The sequence below is a fragment of the Octopus bimaculoides genome, chromosome 10 (genome assembly GCF_046866305.1).
Source record: "Octopus bimaculoides isolate indiv1 chromosome 10, ASM4686630v1, whole genome shotgun sequence".
Lineage (NCBI taxonomy): Eukaryota > Metazoa > Mollusca > Cephalopoda > Octopoda > Octopodidae > Octopus > Octopus bimaculoides.
The window spans coordinates 51,564,054-51,584,429 of NC_142937.1; the positions used below are offsets into that span (position 1 = coordinate 51,564,054).

General features: G+C 34.7%; 1 protein-coding gene across 2 annotated transcripts in view; it reads left to right on the forward strand.

Annotated features, from left to right (window-relative positions):
• Nucleotides 1–20,376, forward strand: part of LOC106878777 (general transcription factor 3C polypeptide 3) — a 551,001-nt gene that overhangs the window by 192,259 nt on the left and 338,366 nt on the right. For both annotated transcript variants that reach the window (XM_089359125.1, XM_089359126.1), the window contains exons 9-10: nucleotides 2,343–2,430; nucleotides 3,788–3,846. In XM_089359125.1, the coding sequence (XP_089215251.1) occupies nucleotides 2,343–2,430; nucleotides 3,788–3,846 (147 nt within the window). The remainder of the gene's footprint in view (nucleotides 1–2,342; nucleotides 2,431–3,787; nucleotides 3,847–20,376) is intronic.

A 20,376-nucleotide genomic window follows, 5' to 3' on the forward strand; every position in this document is an offset into this window, starting at 1 on the left:
GACATCAGCATGAGTAATGATTGCATCTTTCCAAGTGTATATTATTAAGTTGGCAATAAAATGCAGACAGTTGGTTGGTTGAATCCCTAGAACTTTCAGAATGAGAGAACAAGGAACCATGATGGTCCTCTGGAGGATATTTGTCCTCAGCTGTTTAGATTACTGCTCCCAAATATGGCCACCACATATTGTAAAATTAGCAACAAACCAGCCAAGTGCTATAAGCATGGATTTGTAATCCATGCTTATAGTACTTGGCTGGTTTAGAGGCAAAAAAACTCCCTTCACTTATTTTCAACTTCATCCACATTGTTGAACCTCTGTCCATGCAGAAAATGAGCCATGGCTCAAAAGAGTTAGTGATGTAATGGACTGTAGGTAGGATGAGGCAGCACTTCCAGCTCCTCAAGGTCCCTTAGGTTTGCACTTGGTCATATTGGTAGTGTGTGCTTGGGTAATGTCATGTTGTAGTAATGCATGTCTTCAATTGGTCAATACTGGATAGCAGGCTTCCAAAGCATCATATACTTGTTGCAGTTGTTGAGCATAACAGATTATCATGGAGACAAGCACCAAATTCCACCAAACACCCCACACAACCTTCTGTTCAAACTACCCTTGTTTGGCAAGTTCTGAAGTCTGGCCAGAACAAAACCATTGATTGCTCTTATTAAGATTATGAAAGTAGTCCATTTTTCATCCCCAGTTACAATTCAAAGCCAAAAATGAAAATCCCAAAGATTTACAAGCAATTTGAAAATGTTCACAGGTCATTGGTTAGTTCATGAGGAGATTTTCAACAATGTCTGTTTACAAAGCCAGACTTATGGAGGTGTCAGTTGATAGTGCTTTGTGAAGGATCAAGTTCTGCCAACAGTGTATGAGTGCTTATGCTTGCTGTTGTTCAACCATTTCAAGCAGAGCCTCATCTTCCACAAAAGAAGATCTCCCTGACTTTGATTTATCTTTGCAGTTGGTGTTACCTTCCTTGAAATATCTGAACCAGTTTTGTGCCACACATTCATTGACAGTTCCTGAGCCTTCTTCATCATTAATTTCTTTTGCCACTATCCTTGCAGTCCGTCCTTTTTTCCACAGGAGCATAAAATGGCTCCAATTGCAATTTTTTCATCAGTCATTATCAAAGTTGTAAAACAAAAAATAAACAGTCTTAAGTCAAAATGGGTTGAATATGTAACCAACTGATCAATGCTGCACTTCTACCAACTCCCTGGGTATCGGTGCAGACTCTTCCTGCATGCAGCCATCACCATAATCACAGCTGATGACCCTTCCCTGCTCAACAAGCAAAATGAACTCATAATTAACTGCAAGTATTGCAGAAAATGCCTGCTTAACTCCTATCTGGAGCAGCACCCACCTTTGTCTTCACACCTCTCCTTCTCACTCCTTACTCTCCATCTCCATACCACCTTTCACCCTGTACACCCATACCAAATGTTAGCTGTTCTTACCTGTTTGTTGTTGCTCTATGAGTAAGACCTGCTGTGGGCACATTAACTTGCTTGCTGCAATAATCTCTATTATAATCATCTTTACTACGATGGGTATTGCGTTTTTTAAAAAATATATTGTTATTATCAGCTCTGGACATTGTCCTATGTCACCAGGCAAACCAACAATGAGAGCAGCAATATCAAACTCCGTCATACACCTAATGGGTAACAACCATGGTAAAAGCGCATGCAGGAGTGATATTATGAAATACTACCACTCTGACGAAATCAGCTAAATAAGAAAGTTGTGAAAAAGGTACAAAATTATGGTGGTGCTCCAGCATGACCTGAGCTGCATGGCTCAAATGAAAAAAAGCAATAAAAGAAATATATTAATGTATACACACAACTGTAGGGACAGGGATGCATGTCCTCTAGCAAATGACTGTTTACATAGGACTATTACATATGTATGAATCTCAATAAGTGGTGGAAGTAGTAACTATACTAAGCTGTAATATTTATCACCACATCAATATGGCTGTTTGATGTTACTATTGTTTTATTTCCTGGTAGACCCTCTGTCAGCTGGTTACTGGTGCAGCCTGCACTCTGTGTATATTGCAAGCATGGAAGCAAACCCCTACCATCCTCTTGCAGGCGACAAGATCACAAAACCAAAGTTTTGGGTTTGTGCCCATCTTCAGTTGTGAACACCCAACTGCTAGAAATGGTAGTGATTCGCTCCAGCTCACAATATATAGAAAAATAAGTGACCATTGGTCACTGATTTTGCCATTAATATATTTCTTTTATTTTCAGGTAGTCATAATCTTACATATTATCATTTTTAACCTATGTATTTTTCTAATTTTTGTTTAATAGGCTTATCTTGAAGCTGGTGACCTGTCTACAGCTTTGTCTACATTACAGAAGGCTTGTAAAAATTACCCAAATTTAATCACATCAGAAGGTTAGTTTGTTTACTCACAATTTTTTGTGTTTATGTATGTATATGTATGTATTTATGTATGGCTATCTGTTTTTGTTTGGATTTGTCTCAATACTTTTACCAGCCATCTGCTTAGAGATGATATAACTCTAACAGCTATGATTTAATCTGTTTGATTAGCCACTACTTGAAAATGCATGCTAAATTTGAAGCCTGAATTCTTGAATTTATAAAAAGTTTGCATATATAGATCACCGCTAAGCCTCTTGCAATAATCCTCGCACGACATTCCAGACAATTTTTCCATTGATACAAACATTATATTCTAGAATATTAGAAAAAAATCTCTCACTCAACCCAGAAAAAATAACTACCATAACATTTGGTTGAATACAACATCACACTCAACATACAACTGAGCAATGACAGTATATTTTAAAATATTGGGACTTATACTTAATACCATGCTAGAACACACTGGATAATCAAAAATCAGCCAGCAGAAAGTGCATGTATTCCCCAAATTTCATTCAACATACTTCAAACTGTTTTCTATCAGTCTGTCATCTCATTCCTGTATATTGTATTTTTCTGCTACTTGTCACTCTTTCTGTATCGCTAGTCATCACTCCCTCTTCCCTGAATCACTTCTATTGACATCCATCCCACACTCATATTTACCATCAGCCACCCTCCACTTTTGTTCACCATTCACTATATTCACTCTCACTCCTATTTCTAATCATCTCTTACTTTAATCCCCCACCCACCCACACACACATATTATTGCAACTTTACCCATCCACCCTTTCTAATATTCTGTGTTTACATTCTTTTATCATTTTCTTGCATTTTAAGATTATGGTCTGGCACATGATCACTACCATATTTTCTCTTTGAGGCTACACCTCATTCTCTCCCTTTCACCCACATATAATGCTATGGAGTCAGGAAATCCTCTTCACAACAATATATCTATTTCTGCCCTTCCCATCGACACCTTTCTATTGTCCTTTCTCTCAATTAAGGGAACTCTTCAATCTTTTAAGTTACAAGGTGATCTCACTTGTGCTAGAACCCCCAAAAGAAAAAGCATCCAGTACAATTTATAAAGTGATTGGCATTGGGAAGGGCATTCAACTGTAGAAGTTGTGCCAAAACTGCAACACTGCAGCAAGATGTGGCTCTCTAACCTATTGGATCCTCTCAAACCATCCAGTCCATGCTAGCATGGAAAGCAAATATGAAGTGATAGTGGTGGTAGTAGTCATGGTATTTCTCCATTAAATTTCTTGCAGACTATTTTGAAGTGTGTTTGTAAATTAATCTTTTTTCCAGTGTATATTTAAATTCATAATCATTTTTTTTTTTTTTAAAGATATTAATACCATCCTGGAGATGCAGATATCACAGAAGATATTTGTTGAATCTCTTGAGGTAAATATAAGCTTTAGTTGTATTCATTGAACTAATATAAAATTTTCTCTTCAACAGCACTTTGTAAACTACTTTTGTTTACCTATGCTCACTGAAAAAATATTTGAAACCAAGTCTTCTGTTTGTCTACACATTTTTATTTTTAAAAAAATACATTTTTGCCTGTATGTATTTCCAGTTTCATAAATAACTGTTGTTGCCAAAGGGTACAGATGTACATCCATGTACATATACCTATATACTTCATACAAATCTCATGCATACATACATGGTAATCGCCGTCAACTTATTCAGTACGACCACTTTCTGTGCTCCATTCTCTCTTTTTAAACATGTGATGTCTCCCTGTCATAGGCACTTGTCGCAAGCCCAAGACTCCACCACCTGGATACTAAAAGCACATCTATGGAGGACACAATAGTATAGATGACTAGAGAGTCATGACTGCTCTATTCTATACTAACAACTATATGTTCCCATGAGCAGGGAAACTACAAAAGTGGTGAAATTTCATTGTTGCAGATGTACATGATTCACTGACTGTCACACTAGAACGTCTGTCGTTTGTCTGTAGTTCCAAGAAATTTGAGCCCTGAATTGCACTGGTGAAAAAGGGGGAAAAACATCAAAACTTAAGGTGGCAAACACTTGTGTGACACAAGTATCACTCTGTAGAATGTTTGAAACTATTGATAAGTAAAAAAAAAAAAACAGCAAGAGTACCAGTGACTACAAACACTGCAAATTTCATGTCAAAGTATTCTCTTCCTATATCCCTTTAAATACATGTATGCATGCATATGTGAAGGCACATGGCTCAGTGGTTAGAGTGTTGAGTTTATGACCGCGAGGTTGTGAGTTTGATTCCCAGACTGGGCTGTGTGTTGTGTTCTTGAGCAAGATACTTTATTTCACATTGCTCCAGTTCACTCAGCTGTAGAAATGAGTTGTGACATCACTGGTTTAGCTTCCTGAGGTCATTCTTCAATACTTCATTCCATGTCTTCTTCTGTCTCCCACTTCCATGTGTTCCATCCACTTCAAGAGATTGGCACTTCTTTACGAAGCTGGCAGCATCCATCTGCATCACATGACCAAACCAGCACAGTCTCCTCTCTTGCACGCAGCAACAAATTCCTCTTATGCCTAACTTCTCTCTCAGAACATTGGCACTCTGTCGAACATGTACACTTACATTACACATCCAGCAGAGCATACTAGCCTCATTCCTATCTAACCTTTGCATGTCCTCTGCATTTATGACCCACGTCTCACTACCATGTGGAATTGTTGTCTGTATACATGCATCTTGCAATCTTCTTTTCACTTGGAGAGAGAAACCTTTCATAGACAAAAGAGGTAACAGCTCTCTGAATTTCCTCCATCCTATTCTTATTCTAGGTATTACCTAACCTCTCTATGCATCCTTCCCTACTACTAATTTGGTCCCCTAGGTAGCAGAAATTATCTACTACTAATGAGCCACCAGGGCATTTGAGAGAATCAATTTCCTGAGCCTCTAAAGTTTTTAAGAATCCTGTGCATCTTCCACATACAAAAACTATCTTCTCTGATAACCTTCCAGTTAATCCCCTGCACCCCTTGTGTGTTCATAGCTTGCACTGGGTACACCATATGGAGTTCCTGCCTACACCTTTCCGACATATCAAACCAGGCTGAGTGGGGTAGGGTTTTCCTGTCAGTTTTCTAGCTTCCTAGGACCATAGTCTTTGCTAAGTTAGCCATAAGGCTCTTTCTTAGATTCCAGCTTTTACTTCCACATCTGGAATTTTTCCTTTAGCAGGGATAAGGAATCTGCTATGAGGGCAAGATAATCAGCATATAGTAGTTCCCAGCCACTCATCCATCCCTAGCTTCTCAGGATGCTAGGGATGGATGAGTGAATAATGAAAGAGCCCACCATATCACACAGTGGGGCTCTCTATCGAAGGCTTTCTCTAAATCAATGAATGCCAGGTATAATGGCTTATTCTTAGCTAAGTACTTCTTTTGCAGTTCTCTGACTATGAAAATAGCATCAATAGTACTTCTTCCCTGGACAAAGTCGGACTGCATTTCCTCTAGCCTAATTTTGCTCCTAATTAATTGGGCAATAACTTTCTCTGGAATTTTCATCACCTGGTCCAGGAGTTTGATGCCTCTATAGTTGCTTCTTTCTAATGCACCACCCTTACCCTTGTACGGGTGATGCTACACCAGTCTTGAATGACCTGATTAACTATGTGGGTTACTAGCCCATATCATACCTTACCAGATATTTTGAGCATCTCAGCTGTGATTCCAGTTGGACCGGAGGCTTTCCCAGTTTTCATGGTTTTAATTGCTTTTTCTACCATACTGCTGTCCACTAAGATTGTTGGTCCCTCTCTTTGGTTCACATAAGGGAGACTCCCTTTATGCCATTCATTCTCTACTCTACATTCAACAGTCTTGCATAGTGCTTTTTCCATGCTTCTTTCTTGTCCACATCATTGAGTGCAAGCATACCATTATCCATCTGCACACACTTCTCTCCTACAATATCCCAATTATCACTGACACACTGTCTGGTTATCCAGAACACTTCAAGTCTCTGACCATCACACTGTAGGATATTGGCAAACTTCTTCTTTTCTGCTTCTACCCTAGCTGGATAGACCTGACATCTAACCTTCTGATAAGATTCTTTGCCACCACCCCCTCTTTTCCACCCCTTCCAGGCCCATCTTTTCTCTTTTATGGCCCTGCCAACATCACTGTTCTACCACCACATCACCCTTGGACTTCTATCACAGATTTGATTTGTTGTCCTTAGTAGATTGTCCTATAGGAACCTCCAATTGTCCTCTATGTCTTATGTCTCTATCTCTTCCTCCTTCTCATCATAGGATATTTCTAAGTCTCTGCCCAGTTGAGGGATCCTTGAGCTTCCACAGCCTCCTTTTCCATATTGGATTGCCTCTCAGGATCTTTCTGAAGCTAAGCCTGAAGTCACTAATCACTAGCTTATGTTGAGTTGTACATTCTTCCCCTGGGAAGGATTTTGTATTTACAAGCATGTATTTGTCCCTGTGTCTGGTGAGGATATAGTGAAGCTGGCTGGTGTCCCCCCCAGATTGATAAGTGATCAGGTGGTTAGCATGTTTTCTGAAGTTGGTGTTGCAGACCAGTAAGCCATGAGCATCACAAAACTCCAGCAATCTTGTCTCCTCCTCATCTCTCAAGCCAAAGCTGCCATGTACACCCTGAAATCCATCAGAAGTGATCCTTATGAGTATATGCAAGTCCGGTGTGCAGAGTATGTACAGAGATAACTGTCACAGTTACATCAGACAAGACTTTTCTTAGCTTAATAATCCTATCACATACTTTGACTACCTCAGTCACCTTATCCACCCATTTCTCTGCTAGTAGAATACCTATGCCACTTAGGTCTTCATTGTTGCTTTCTCAGAAAAATTTGTATCTATGCTCTTTGCCCATAAGCAGTCTAGCAGAGACTTCTCGTCATCATGCCTCTTGGACACAGCACACATCTACATGTCTCTGCTCAAACATTTCAATTATCTCTCCAGACTTACATTTCATATAACTAACATTGATTGTATCAGCTCCGAGCTTGTAGAACTGGTGGGGAGGGATATTTTCATCTCCAGGAAAGAAAAAGATTTTTAGAGCTATATGCATGGAGACCATGGGCCCATGTGCTTAGGTAGAGAAATGTTACAATTGCAGTTTCAGTTTCATTCAGTTCTATGCCTAGAGGCCATGAGTCCCTGTGCTTAGTTAGGAAAATAATGTTACCAATGCAATTTCAAATTTCTTCGCTCCCAGCGCTTTAATCAGTGGGTGCATACATTACAACTATGTGCACTGGTATATGCTCATATTTCTGCATCAAGTATGTATGCATGCACTCAAGTCACCTTCACTAAGGTGGTTGTGAGGAATGGATGCATGGCAGAGGCATAGAGGATCTGTTGATATCGGACATGATTTTGACAATTTGTGTATCCATACAGAAATCATACGACTAATGATCTAAGCTGAAATAAAATTGTCTGTCAATAGAAAAATTGTACAACTAATGAAACTAAGTTGAAATTAATTTCTCATACAAACAAAAACTAAGCTGAATTAATTTTGTCTATCCAAAGTGAAATCATATGTCTAACAGACTAAGCTGAAATTAATTTGTGTATCCATAGAGAAGTCATATGACTATGAACAAAAGTGAACTTTAATTTGTCTATCCATACAAAAATTGTACAACTATCGAACGAAGATGAAATTAATCTGTCTATCCATAGAGAAATAGTATGACCAATGATCTAAGCTGAAATTAATTTGTCTGTCTTTAGCAAATTCGTATGACTAACGAACTCAGCTGAAATTCATCTGTCTATCCCCAGATCAGTCGTATGACTAATGAACTAAACTGAAATTAATTTGTATATACAATAGAAAAATTGCATGACTACAAACTAGCCTGAAATTAATTTGTCTCTCCATGGAGAAATTATATCACTAATGAACTAAGCCAAAATTAATTTGTCTATCCATAGAGAATTCATATGTCTAATGACCTAAGCTGAAGTTAATTTGTCTTTCCATAAAGAATTTGTATGACTCACACACTAAACTGAAATTAATCTGTTTATCCATACAGGAATCATATAACTATGTCCTACACAGAAATTTAATTTGTCTATCCATAGATAGACTATGACTAGTGAACTAAGATGAAATTAATTTGTCTATCCATACAGAAATTATACATTTACGAACTTAACTGAAATTAATTTGTCTTTCCATAGAGAAATCATACGACTAATGAACTAAGCTAAAATTGATTCGTCTATCCATAGAGTTTGTATGAGTAATGAACGCAGCTGAAATTTATTTCCCTATCCATAGTTGAAATCAATTTGTCTATTGATAGTGAAATTGTACAACTGATGAACTAAACTGAAATTCACTTCTTTATCCATAGGGAAATCATACGACTAACAAACTAAGCTGAAACTCATTTGTCTATTCATACAGATATTGTATGACTATGAACTAAACTGAAATTAATTTATCTATCCATAAAGAAATCATTTGACTAACGAACTCAGTTAAATTAATTTTTCTATCCATAGAGAAATTGAAATAAGCATCTCAGCTGAAATTAATTTGCCTCTTCATCTAGAGTTTGTATGACTAACAAACTAAGCTGAAATTTATTTGTGTATCCATAGCTGAAATTAATTTGTGTATCCATAGAGAAATTGTACAACTAGCAAGCTAAGCTGAAATTAATGTCTATCCATAAAGTATTCATGTGACTAATGAACTAAGCTGAAATTAATTTATCTATCCATCGAGAATGCATATGACTAACGAACTAAGCTGCAATTAAATTCTGTATCAATAGTGAATTCATATGACCAACAAACTAATCTGAAATTAATTTATCTATACATAAAGTTCATATGACTAAGGAACTAGCTGAAATTAATTTGTCTATCCATAGAGAATTTGTATGACTAACAAACTAAGCTGAAATGAATTTGTCTGTCCCTAGAGAAATCATACAACTAACGAACTAAGCTGAAATTTGTCTATCCATAGAGAATTGTATGACTGAGGAATTGAGCTGAAATTCATGTCTGTCCATAGAGATTTCATATGACTAACGAACTAAGCCGAATTTCATTTGTCTATCCCTAGAAAAATCATACGATGAATGAACGAAGCTGAAATTTATTTGTCTATTCAAACGATGATGATGATAGCTGAAATTAATTTGTCAATTTTAATATCCTTGTATTGGATATATAATAATAACAAAGTATGGGGTAAGAAAGTATATACATGATGTACTACTATTACATGAGATTCAGCACTCTATATTATGGCTCACAGTGAACTGCTTACCAACACGGACAGTTGACAACTTGTTAGTTGTCCATTTGACAGAAATGTCTCAGTTCACTTTTAGTCACATGGGGGTGGTTGGAATCCACTACATCTCCCCTTTTTAGAATCTGTCTTCCTTCACTTCTCCTTTTTGAGAATTGAACTCCACTCAGAGTTTTAATATCTCTTATGCTTAGGGTTCAATTCCTGTGTTTCTATTTTCTGTTGCCAGAATATGTAGTTTCAAATAGTTTTGGGTATTGGTACCTCAAACATGTTGTACAATACTTCCATGGGGATTTCATTTCGCATGACTATTTTTTCTGTGGATCTCTTTTAAGTTGGTTAATATATCTTTTATGTTCAACATTTTTTTACTTTTACCAGGAATATCATTCTTCCAATTTCTTTATAATTACATCATCCTCCCAGCTTTCTTTACCACATCTATAGGTTTTAAAAAGAATGTTGTCACCTAACTTGAAGAATTTTGAAGTATTTTTGTTGTTCATTTTTTTTACTATTTTCAGTCAGTATCAGCTTATCAAAGATGGATCCAATTTTTCAAGCAAACATCAATTCTGCTAGTGACATTCCTGAGGGTGTATTCAGATTAGGTGTTATTTGGCACACTCTTAAAAATTGTTGAAGTGCAATATTGCTCATCACTTAATTGTTTGCCTTTTTCAATGTCCTCTTGAAAGTGTCAACAAAATGCTCCACTTATCCATTTGACCTAGGATGATGTGGTGGAGTGGTGATATGTTTGATGACAAACATTTTACAAAATTTTCTGAACTCGTCTGACATAAATTGTGTTCCGTTATCAGACACAATGGTATCAAGAATACCATACCCAGCAAACAATTTGTGTAAAAAAACTTATTGTAACCACAGATGTTGGCTTTTTACATTTATGCATTTCCGGCCACTTTGGAAAACTGTCCACCACAGTAAAGTAATATGAACCCTTAAGTGGACCTGCACAATCACCATGTAGTCTGACCCATGGAACATCTGTTTTTAGCCATGGTTTCCATTTCGTGGTTGGCACTTTTGCAGCTAAAGCACACCCTCTGCATGCTTTCACTGATTCTTCAATGTCACATTCCATTGTTGGCCAGTATACATAACTTCTCATTGACAATTTCATTCTTGAAATCCCTGGCTAACCAATATGAAATTGCTTTAATAATTGCTTTTGTAGTGTAGTTGACACTACAACTCTTTGTGCATACATCAACATGTTGTCACACAGTGAGAAATGGTTTGCATTTGTGTTGCGCATATTTTTATCTCCTCAGTATTTCTTTCATTTTTCTGATGAATTTATTGTTTTCTGATTTTAATTTTTTGTCTCATAAGGTAACTGGCATTTCACAAATAATGTCACACAAAACATTTTTAATTTCATTTTCCACTCGCAAAGCAACAATCACGACATCTTCAAAAGGTTCTGCATTTTTAAAAATCAGTCTCGATAGACAATCAGCTTGACCTAATTTGTTGGATTGAATATACTCCATCTTGAAATCATAGTTTAAAAATACCGTACCCAAGCATTGCAACCTATTAGCAGTATGGGTAGGAATTTCTTTTTTCAACCCAAATATTGATAATAATGGACAATCAGCAGTCTGTAGACGAAAACTTCTACTGTGTAAAAATCTGTGAAATTTTTTCACAGCAAAAATAATCACTAGAGCTTCTTTTTCAATTTGACTATAATTTTTCTCTGCTAATATCAGAGAATGGGAGGCATAAATAACCACCTTCCTGTTACTATCTTAATGTAGCATTACTGCTCCTATACTGTACTCAGAAGTGTCTGAAGCTACAACAACCTCTGCAGCAGGATCAAAATGTGCTAATGACAAATCAGATGTTCATATTTTTCGTATTTCATCAAATGCCTTCTGACAATTTTCTGACCAATATATATATCTTTTTTCAGTAGATTATTCAGTGGAACCCTCAACTTGTGCATATTCAGAATATAATTTTGGTAATAATTTGCCAGTCCTAAAAATGCTTGTAAGGTCGCTATATTAGTTGGAGGGGACATATTTTTAATTGCGTCTGCCTTTGACAGGTCTGGTCAACATCTATTTCTATCAATGATTTGTCCTGAATATTTCATTTTGCTAAGAAAAATTCACACTTTTCTTCACTCAAAAGTAAAGTTGTAAGACTTAATTTTTTCGAATACATATTTTACATACTCTAAGTGTTGATCCCTGAATTCACTTTTAATAAGTATATCATTCAGATATGGAATTGTGAATTCACAGTCCACTAACATTGCACCCATAATCTGTTGAGAAATTGCTGGTGCGACTTTTAAGCTGATTGGTAGCCTGTTGTAATTATACAGCCCTTTATGTGTGTTAATTGTTAAGTATTTAGAGCATTCATTGTCTACTCTAATTTGTAGGTATGCATAAGAGAGATCCAATTTAGAAAATATCTTGTCACCATTTAATGTTGCAAGAATATCCTCCGGAATAGGTAGCGGATAGTGGCATGTTTTAAGACATTTGTTTAAACCAGTGGAAAAATCAGCACACACTCTGATTTTATTATTCTTTTTCTTAATGTACACAGTTGGTGATACGCATTGACTATATTCCATTTTTTGGATAACTTCAATTTTTTCTAGTCTCTCTAACTCTAAGTTTTCTGTTCTAACACTGCAAACAGTACAGTTTGTTTTGGTTTAAATACCAGTATGGTGTTTTCTTTTATTTGAAACTGCACCATTGTTTTAGTCCAGAGACCTAATTTATTAGACAAAAACTTCAGGAAAAATATTAAAACAATTTTTGTTTCAATTCAGCTGACAACTTATTTGTACTAAAGCAAAAACCATTCACATTTTAATAGAAAAGATTTATGGGGAGGTCCCATAAGTTAAATAGTTTCATCCAGTGAGTTCTGAATAAATTTGCAGTATTATTTAACTCAAGAATGCAAAATTGTGATGGCACCTGTACCAGTGGAGCACTAAGAGCACCGTCCGAGCGTGATCGTTGCTAGAGCAGCTGTTTGGCTTCCGTGCCGGTGGCACGTAAATAGCACCATTTGAGCGTGATCGTTACCAACGTCACCTTCCTGGCACGTGAAAAGACATTCGAGCGAGATCGTTGCCAGTGCCGCTGGGCTGGCTCCTGTGGAGGTGGCATGTAAAATGCACCATTTTGAGCGTGGCTGTTGCCAGTACCGCCTGACTGGCCGTCGTGCCGGTAGCACGTAAAAGCACCCACTACACTCTCAGAGTGGTTGGCGTTAGGAAGGGCATCCAGCTGTAGAAATTCTGCCAAATCAGATTGGAGCCTGGTGTAGCCACCTGGTTCACCAGTCCTCAGTCAAATCGTCCAACCCATGCTAGCATGGAAAGCGGATGTTAAACGATGATGATGAGGAGGAGGAAAAACTTTAGCTTTTACAGGTTTTTCATGAAATGTAATGTTACTTATCAAGTCATCCTTAAAATATAATTTTTTTTCCTGAAACACCACAAAGTTTCAGTTAATCGAGGTCTGCTGATATTTTTCCATGTTTTTGCCTGTATCCAATTGTAACTTTATGTTTGAGTTATTAATTTTTACATTTACAGATTTTCTTTGAGGCTTAGTAGTATTTTTTGTCACTGATAATCCATTTACATGACTTGTTTTGTTGAACTATTTTTTAGGTTCTGTCCTACAATGTGACTTTTTATGGCCTATTTTACCACACTTGAAGCATTTTAGATCTCTAACTGGACAGTTACTTTTAAAATGTAGACCACCACACCCATTACATGGATTCAGTTTTGATATTTTTTCTTATCTGATACCAGTTGACATGCTTGAACATGAGAGCATTCTTCCTCTTCAATTTTATTTGCGTCATGTCATAGATTTATGATCTTCTGGCATTTGTTTTGGTACAGCCTGCAGAGTTAAATTTTGGTCCTGTTCTAATTTTGTTAATATTCAGGAACATATATCTGCATCTTTGCTTGCAGTAAGCCCTTGAACAAAAATTAAGCACTTGAACATGAATGGGGTCAACTTCTTCAATTTGAATTTGTCATACTCTCTCTCTTAACCACTCTGGCATAGGTGACGAAATCTTCATCTTTTTTGACCAAATTTAAGCACTGCCAGATAGTATTGAATAGGGAACTTCTTTCACTGACAATTTTCAATAAAATATTGCTTCACCAAAACAAATCTCACCTGGTTTCTTCAGGTAGATTATAATTACTATAGTTTTCATGTTCAGCAGGGGTTTGTCAGGCCAACTTTTACACTCTTCTTTGAAGATTTCTTTGTATCTACGAAAATACATTGAAAAGGCTATCCCTTCTAGATTATAGCTCAATTCTCCAATTGAATTTGCTACGTTATTTGGCAAGTATGGACCTAAAGTATTTTCAGACTTTTTCAGCATTAATTCCAGCAACTATTGATTTTATTGTTGTTGCTGTGGTAGTTGCTACTGCAGCTGTAGTTACTGTTGTAACTACTGTTGCTGCTGCAACTGCACCATGGAGGTCAATAAGTTTTCCATTTTAAATGATTTTTTTTTCTTTGGCTACATACTGAAAAAAAAATTTTAAATGTCCAACACAAGCTTCAAACAATTCATTGGTACTTTTATATCCCTATATTGGATATATAATGTGATGAAGCAGGGAGGAAGAAAGTATATACACGACACTCTGCTATTACATGAGACCCAACACTCTATATCAGAGCTCACAGTTAACTGCTTACCAACTTGAACTGTTGACAACTTCACAGTTGTCTATTTATTAGAAATGTCTCAGTCCACTTTTAGTCACATGGGGTGGTAGGAATCCTTCCACAACATCTATCCATACAGAAATTGTATGACTAATGAAGTAAGCTGAAATTAATTTGTCTATCCATAGAGAATTCATATAACTAAGAAATTGAGCTGAAATTAATTTGTCTATCCATAGATAAATCATATGACGAATGAAGTAAATTGAAATTAATTTGTCTATCCATAGACAACTAAGCTGAAATATATTTGTCTAGCCATAGCTGAAATTAATTTGACTATCCATAGAAAAATTGTATGACTAACAAACTAAGCTAAAATTGATTATTTGTCTATCAATAGAGAATTCATGTGAGTAATGAACTAAGCTAAAATTAATTTGTCAATTCATAAACAATTTGTATAACTAACAAACTAGTCTGCAATTAATTTCGATATCCATGGAGTATAGAAATTCATTATGTTTAATGAATTAAGCTGAAATTTATTTGTCTACATATCTCTGAAATTGATTTCTGTATCCATAGAGTAATTGTAAAGCAAGCAAACTAAGCAGAAATTCATTTCTGTCCATAAAGAGTTCGTATGACTAAAGAGCTATACTGAAATTAATTTGTCTATCTATTGCTGAAATTAATTTGTCTATTCATACAGAATTAGTATAACTAACGAACTGAGCTGGAATTAATTTATGTATCCATAGAGAATTCCTATGGATAATAAACTGTGCTGAAATTAATATCTCTATCCAAAGAGAAATCATATGACTGACAAACTAAGCTGAAATTAATTTGTCTGTCCATAGAGAATTCATTGGACTAACCAACTAGCCTGAAATTTATTTGTCTATCCATTACTGAAATTAATTTGTCTATCCATACAGAATTAGGATAACTAACGAACTGAGCTGGAATTAAATTGTCTATCTATAGAGAATTCATATGGCTAATAAACTGTGCTAAAATTAATATCTCTATCCACAGAGAAATCATATAACTGACAAACTAAGCTGAAATTAATTTGTCTGTCCATAGAGAATTCATTGGACTAACCAAGTAGCCTGAAATTTATTTGTCTATCCATTACTGAAATTAATTTGTCTATCCATACAGAATTAGGATAACTAACGAACTGAGCTGGAATTAAATTGTCTATCTATAGAGAATTCATATGGCTAATAAACTGTGCTAAAATTAATATCTCTATCCACAGAGAAATCATATAACTGACAAACTAAGCTGAAATTAATTTGTCTGTCCATAGAGAATTCATTGGACTAACCAAGTAGCCTGAAATTTATTTGTCTATCCATTACTGAAATTAATTTGTCTATCCATACAGAATTAGGATAACTAACGAACTGAGCTGGAATTAAATTGTCTATCTATAGAGAATTCATATGGCTAATAAACTGTGCTAAAATTAATATCTCTATCCACAGAGAAATCATATAACTGACAAACTAAGCTGAAATTAATTTGTCTGTCCATAGAGAATTCATTGGACTAACCAAGTAGCCTGAAATTTATTTGTCTATCCATTACTGAAATTAATTTGTCTATCCATACAGAATTAGGATAACTAACGAACTGAGCTGGAATTAAATTGTCTATCTATAGAGAATTCATATGGCTAATAAACTGTGCTAAAATTAATATCTCTATCCACAGAGAAATCATATAACTGACAAACTAAGCTGAAATTAATTTGTCTGTCCATAGAGAATTCATTGGACTAACCAAGTAGCCTGAAATTTATTTGTCTATCCATTACTGAAATTAATTTGTCTATCCATACAGAATTAGGATAACTAACGAACTGAGCTGGAATTAAATTGTCTATCTATAGAGAATTCATATGGCTAATAAACTGTGCTAAAATTAATATCTCTATCCACAGAGAAATCATATAACTGACAAACTAAGCTGAAATTAATTTGTCTGTCCATAGAGAATTCATTGGACTAACCAAGTAGCCTGAAATTTATTTGTCTGTCCATTACTGAAATTAATTTGTCTATCCATACAGAATTAGGATAACTAACGAACTGAGCTGGAATTAAATTGTCTATCTATAGAGAATTCATATGGCTAATAAACTGTGCTAAAATTAATATCTCTATCCACAGAGAAATCATATAACTGACAAACTAAGCTGAAATTAATTTTTCTGTCCATAGAGAATTCATTGGACTAACCAAGTAGCCTGAAATTTATTTGTCTATCCATTACTGAAATTAATTTGTCTATCCATACAGAATTAGGATAACTAACGAACTGAGCTGGAATTAAATTGTCTATCTATAGAGAATTCATATGGCTAATAAACTGTGCTAAAATTAATATCTCTATCCACAGAGAAATCATATAACTGACAAACTAAGCTGAAATTAATTTGTCTGTCTATAGAGAATTCATTGGACTAACCAAGTAGCCTGAAATTTATTTGTCTATCCATTACTGAAATTAATTTGTCTATCCATACAGAATTAGGATAACTAACGAACTGAGCTGGAATTAAATTGTCTATCTATAGAGAATTCATATGGCTAATAAACTGTGCTAAAATTAATATCTCTATCCACAGAGAAATCATATAACTGACAAACTAAGCTGAAATTAATTTGTCTGTCCATAGAGAATTCATTGGACTAACCAAGTAGCCTGAAATTTATTTGTCTATCCATTACTGAAATTAATTTGTCTATCCATACAGAATTAGGATAACTAACGAACTGAGCTGGAATTAAATTGTCTATCTATAGAGAATTCATATGGCTAATAAACTGTGCTAAAATTAATATCTCTATCCACAGAGAAATCATATAACTGACAAACTAAGCTGAAATTAATTTGTCTGTCCATAGAGAATTCATTGGACTAACCAAGTAGCCTGAAATTTATTTGTCTATCCATTACTGAAATTAATTTGTCTATCCATACAGAATTAGGATAACTAACGAACTGAGCTGGAATTAAATTGTCAATCTATAGAGAATTCATATGGCTAATAAACTGTGCTAAAATTAATATCTCTATCCACAGAGAAATCATATAACTGACAAACTAAGCTGAAATTAATTTGTCTGTCCATAGAGAATTCATTGGACTAACCAAGTAGCCTGAAATTTATTTGTCTATCCATTACTGAAATTAATTTGTCTATCCATACAGAATTAGGATAACTAACGAACTGAGCTGGAATTAAATTGTCTATCTATAGAGAATTCATATGGCTAATAAACTGTGCTAAAATTAATATCTCTATCCACAGAGAAATCATATAACTGACAAACTAAGCTGAAATTAATTTGTCTGTCCATAGAGAATTCATTGGACTAACCAAGTAGCCTGAAATTTATTTGTCTATCCATTACTGAAATTAATTTGTCTATCCATACAGAATTAGGATAACTAACGAACTGAGCTGGAATTAAATTGTCTATCTATAGAGAATTCATATGGCTAATAAACTGTGCTAAAATTAATATCTCTATCCACAGAGAAATCATATAACTGACAAACTAAGCTGAAATTAATTTGTCTGTCCATAGAGAATTCATTGGACTAACCAAGTAGCCTGAAATTTATTTGTCTATCCATTACTGAAATTAATTTGTCTATCCATACAGAATTAGGATAACTAACGAACTGAGCTGGAATTAAATTGTCTATCTATAGAGAATTCATATGGCTAATAAACTGTGCTAAAATTAATATCTCTATCCACAGAGAAATCATATAACTGACAAACTAAGCTGAAATTAATTTGTCTGTCCATAGAGAATTCATTGGACTAACCAAGTAGCCTGAAATTTATTTGTCTATCCATTACTGAAATTAATTTGTCTATCCATACAGAATTAGGATAACTAACGAACTGAGCTGGAATTAAATTGTCTATCTATAGAGAATTCATATGGCTAATAAACTGTGCTAAAATTAATATCTCTATCCACAGAGAAATCATATAACTGACAAACTAAGCTGAAATTAATTTGTCTGTCCATAGAGAATTCATTGGACTAACCAAGTAGCCTGAAATTTATTTGTCTATCCATTACTGAAATTAATTTGTCTATCCATACAGAATTAGGATAACTAACGAACTGAGCTGGAATTAAATTGTCTATCTATAGAGAATTCATATGGCTAATAAACTGTGCTAAAATTAATATCTCTATCCAAAGAGAAATCATATAACTGACAAACTAAGCTGAAATTAATTTGTCTGTCCATAGAGAATTCATTGGACTAACCAAGTAGCCTGAAATTTATTTGTCTATCCATTACTGAAATTAATTTGTCTATCCATACAGAATTAGGATAACTAACGAACTGAGCTGGAATTAAATTGTCTATCTATAGAGAATTCATATGGCTAATAAACTGTGCTAAAATTAATATCTCTATCCACAGAGAAATCATATAACTGACAAACTAAGCTGAAATTAATTTGTCTGTCCATAGAGAATTCATTGGACTAACCAAGTAGCCTGAAATTTATTTGTCTATCCATTACTAAAATTAATTTGTCTATCCATACAGAATTAGGATAACTAACGAACTGAGCTGGAATTAAATTGTCTATCTATAGAGAATTCATATGGCTAATAAACTGTGCTAAAATTAATATCTCTATCCACAGAGAAATCATATAACTGACAAACTAAGCTGAAATTAATTTGTCTGTCCATAGAGAATTCATTGGACTAACCAAGTAGCCTGAAATTTATTTGTCTATCCATTACTGAAATTAATTTGTCTATCCATACAGAATTAGGATAACTAACGAACTGAGCTGGAATTAAATTGTCTATCTATAGAGAATTCATATGGCTAATAAACTGTGCTAAAATTAATATCTCTATCCACAGAGAAATCATATAACTGACAAACTAAGCTGAAATTAATTTGTCTGTCCATAGAGAATTCATTGGACTAACCAAGTAGCCTGAAATTTATTTGTCTATCCATTACTGAAATTAATTTGTCTATCCATACAGAATTAGGATAACTAACGAACTGAGCTGGAATTAAATTGTCTATCTATAGAGAATTCATATGGCTAATAAACTGTGCTAAAATTAATATCTCTATCCACAGAGAAATCATATAACTGACAAACTAAGCTGAAATTAATTTTTCTGTCCATAGAGAATACATTGGACTAACCAAGTAGCCTGAAATTTATTTGTCTATCCATTACTGAAATTAATTTGTCTATCCATACAGAATTAGGATAACTAACGAACTGAGCTGGAATTAAATTGTCTATCTATAGAGAATTCATATGGCTAATAAACTGTGCTAAAATTAATATCTCTATCCACAGAGAAATCATATAACTGACAAACTAAGCTGAAATTAATTTGTCTGTCCATAGAGAATTCATTGGACTAACCAAGTAGCCTGAAATTTATTTGTCTATCCATTACTGAAATTAATTTGTCTATCCATACAGAATTAGGATAACTAACGAACTGAGCTGGAATTAAATTGTCTATCTATAGAGAATTCATATGGCTAATAAACTGTGCTAAAATTAATATCTCTATCCACAGAGAAATCATATAACTGACAAACTAAGCTGAAATTAATTTGTCTGTCCATAGAGAATTCATTGGACTAACCAAGTAGCCTGAAATTTATTTGTCTATCCATTACTGAAATTAATTTGTCTATCCATACAGAATTAGGATAACTAATGAACTGAGCTGGAATTAAATTGTCTATCTATAGAGAATTCATATGGCTAATAAACTGTGCTAAAATTAATATCTCTATCCACAGAGAAATCATATAACTGACAAACTAAGCTGAAATTAATTTG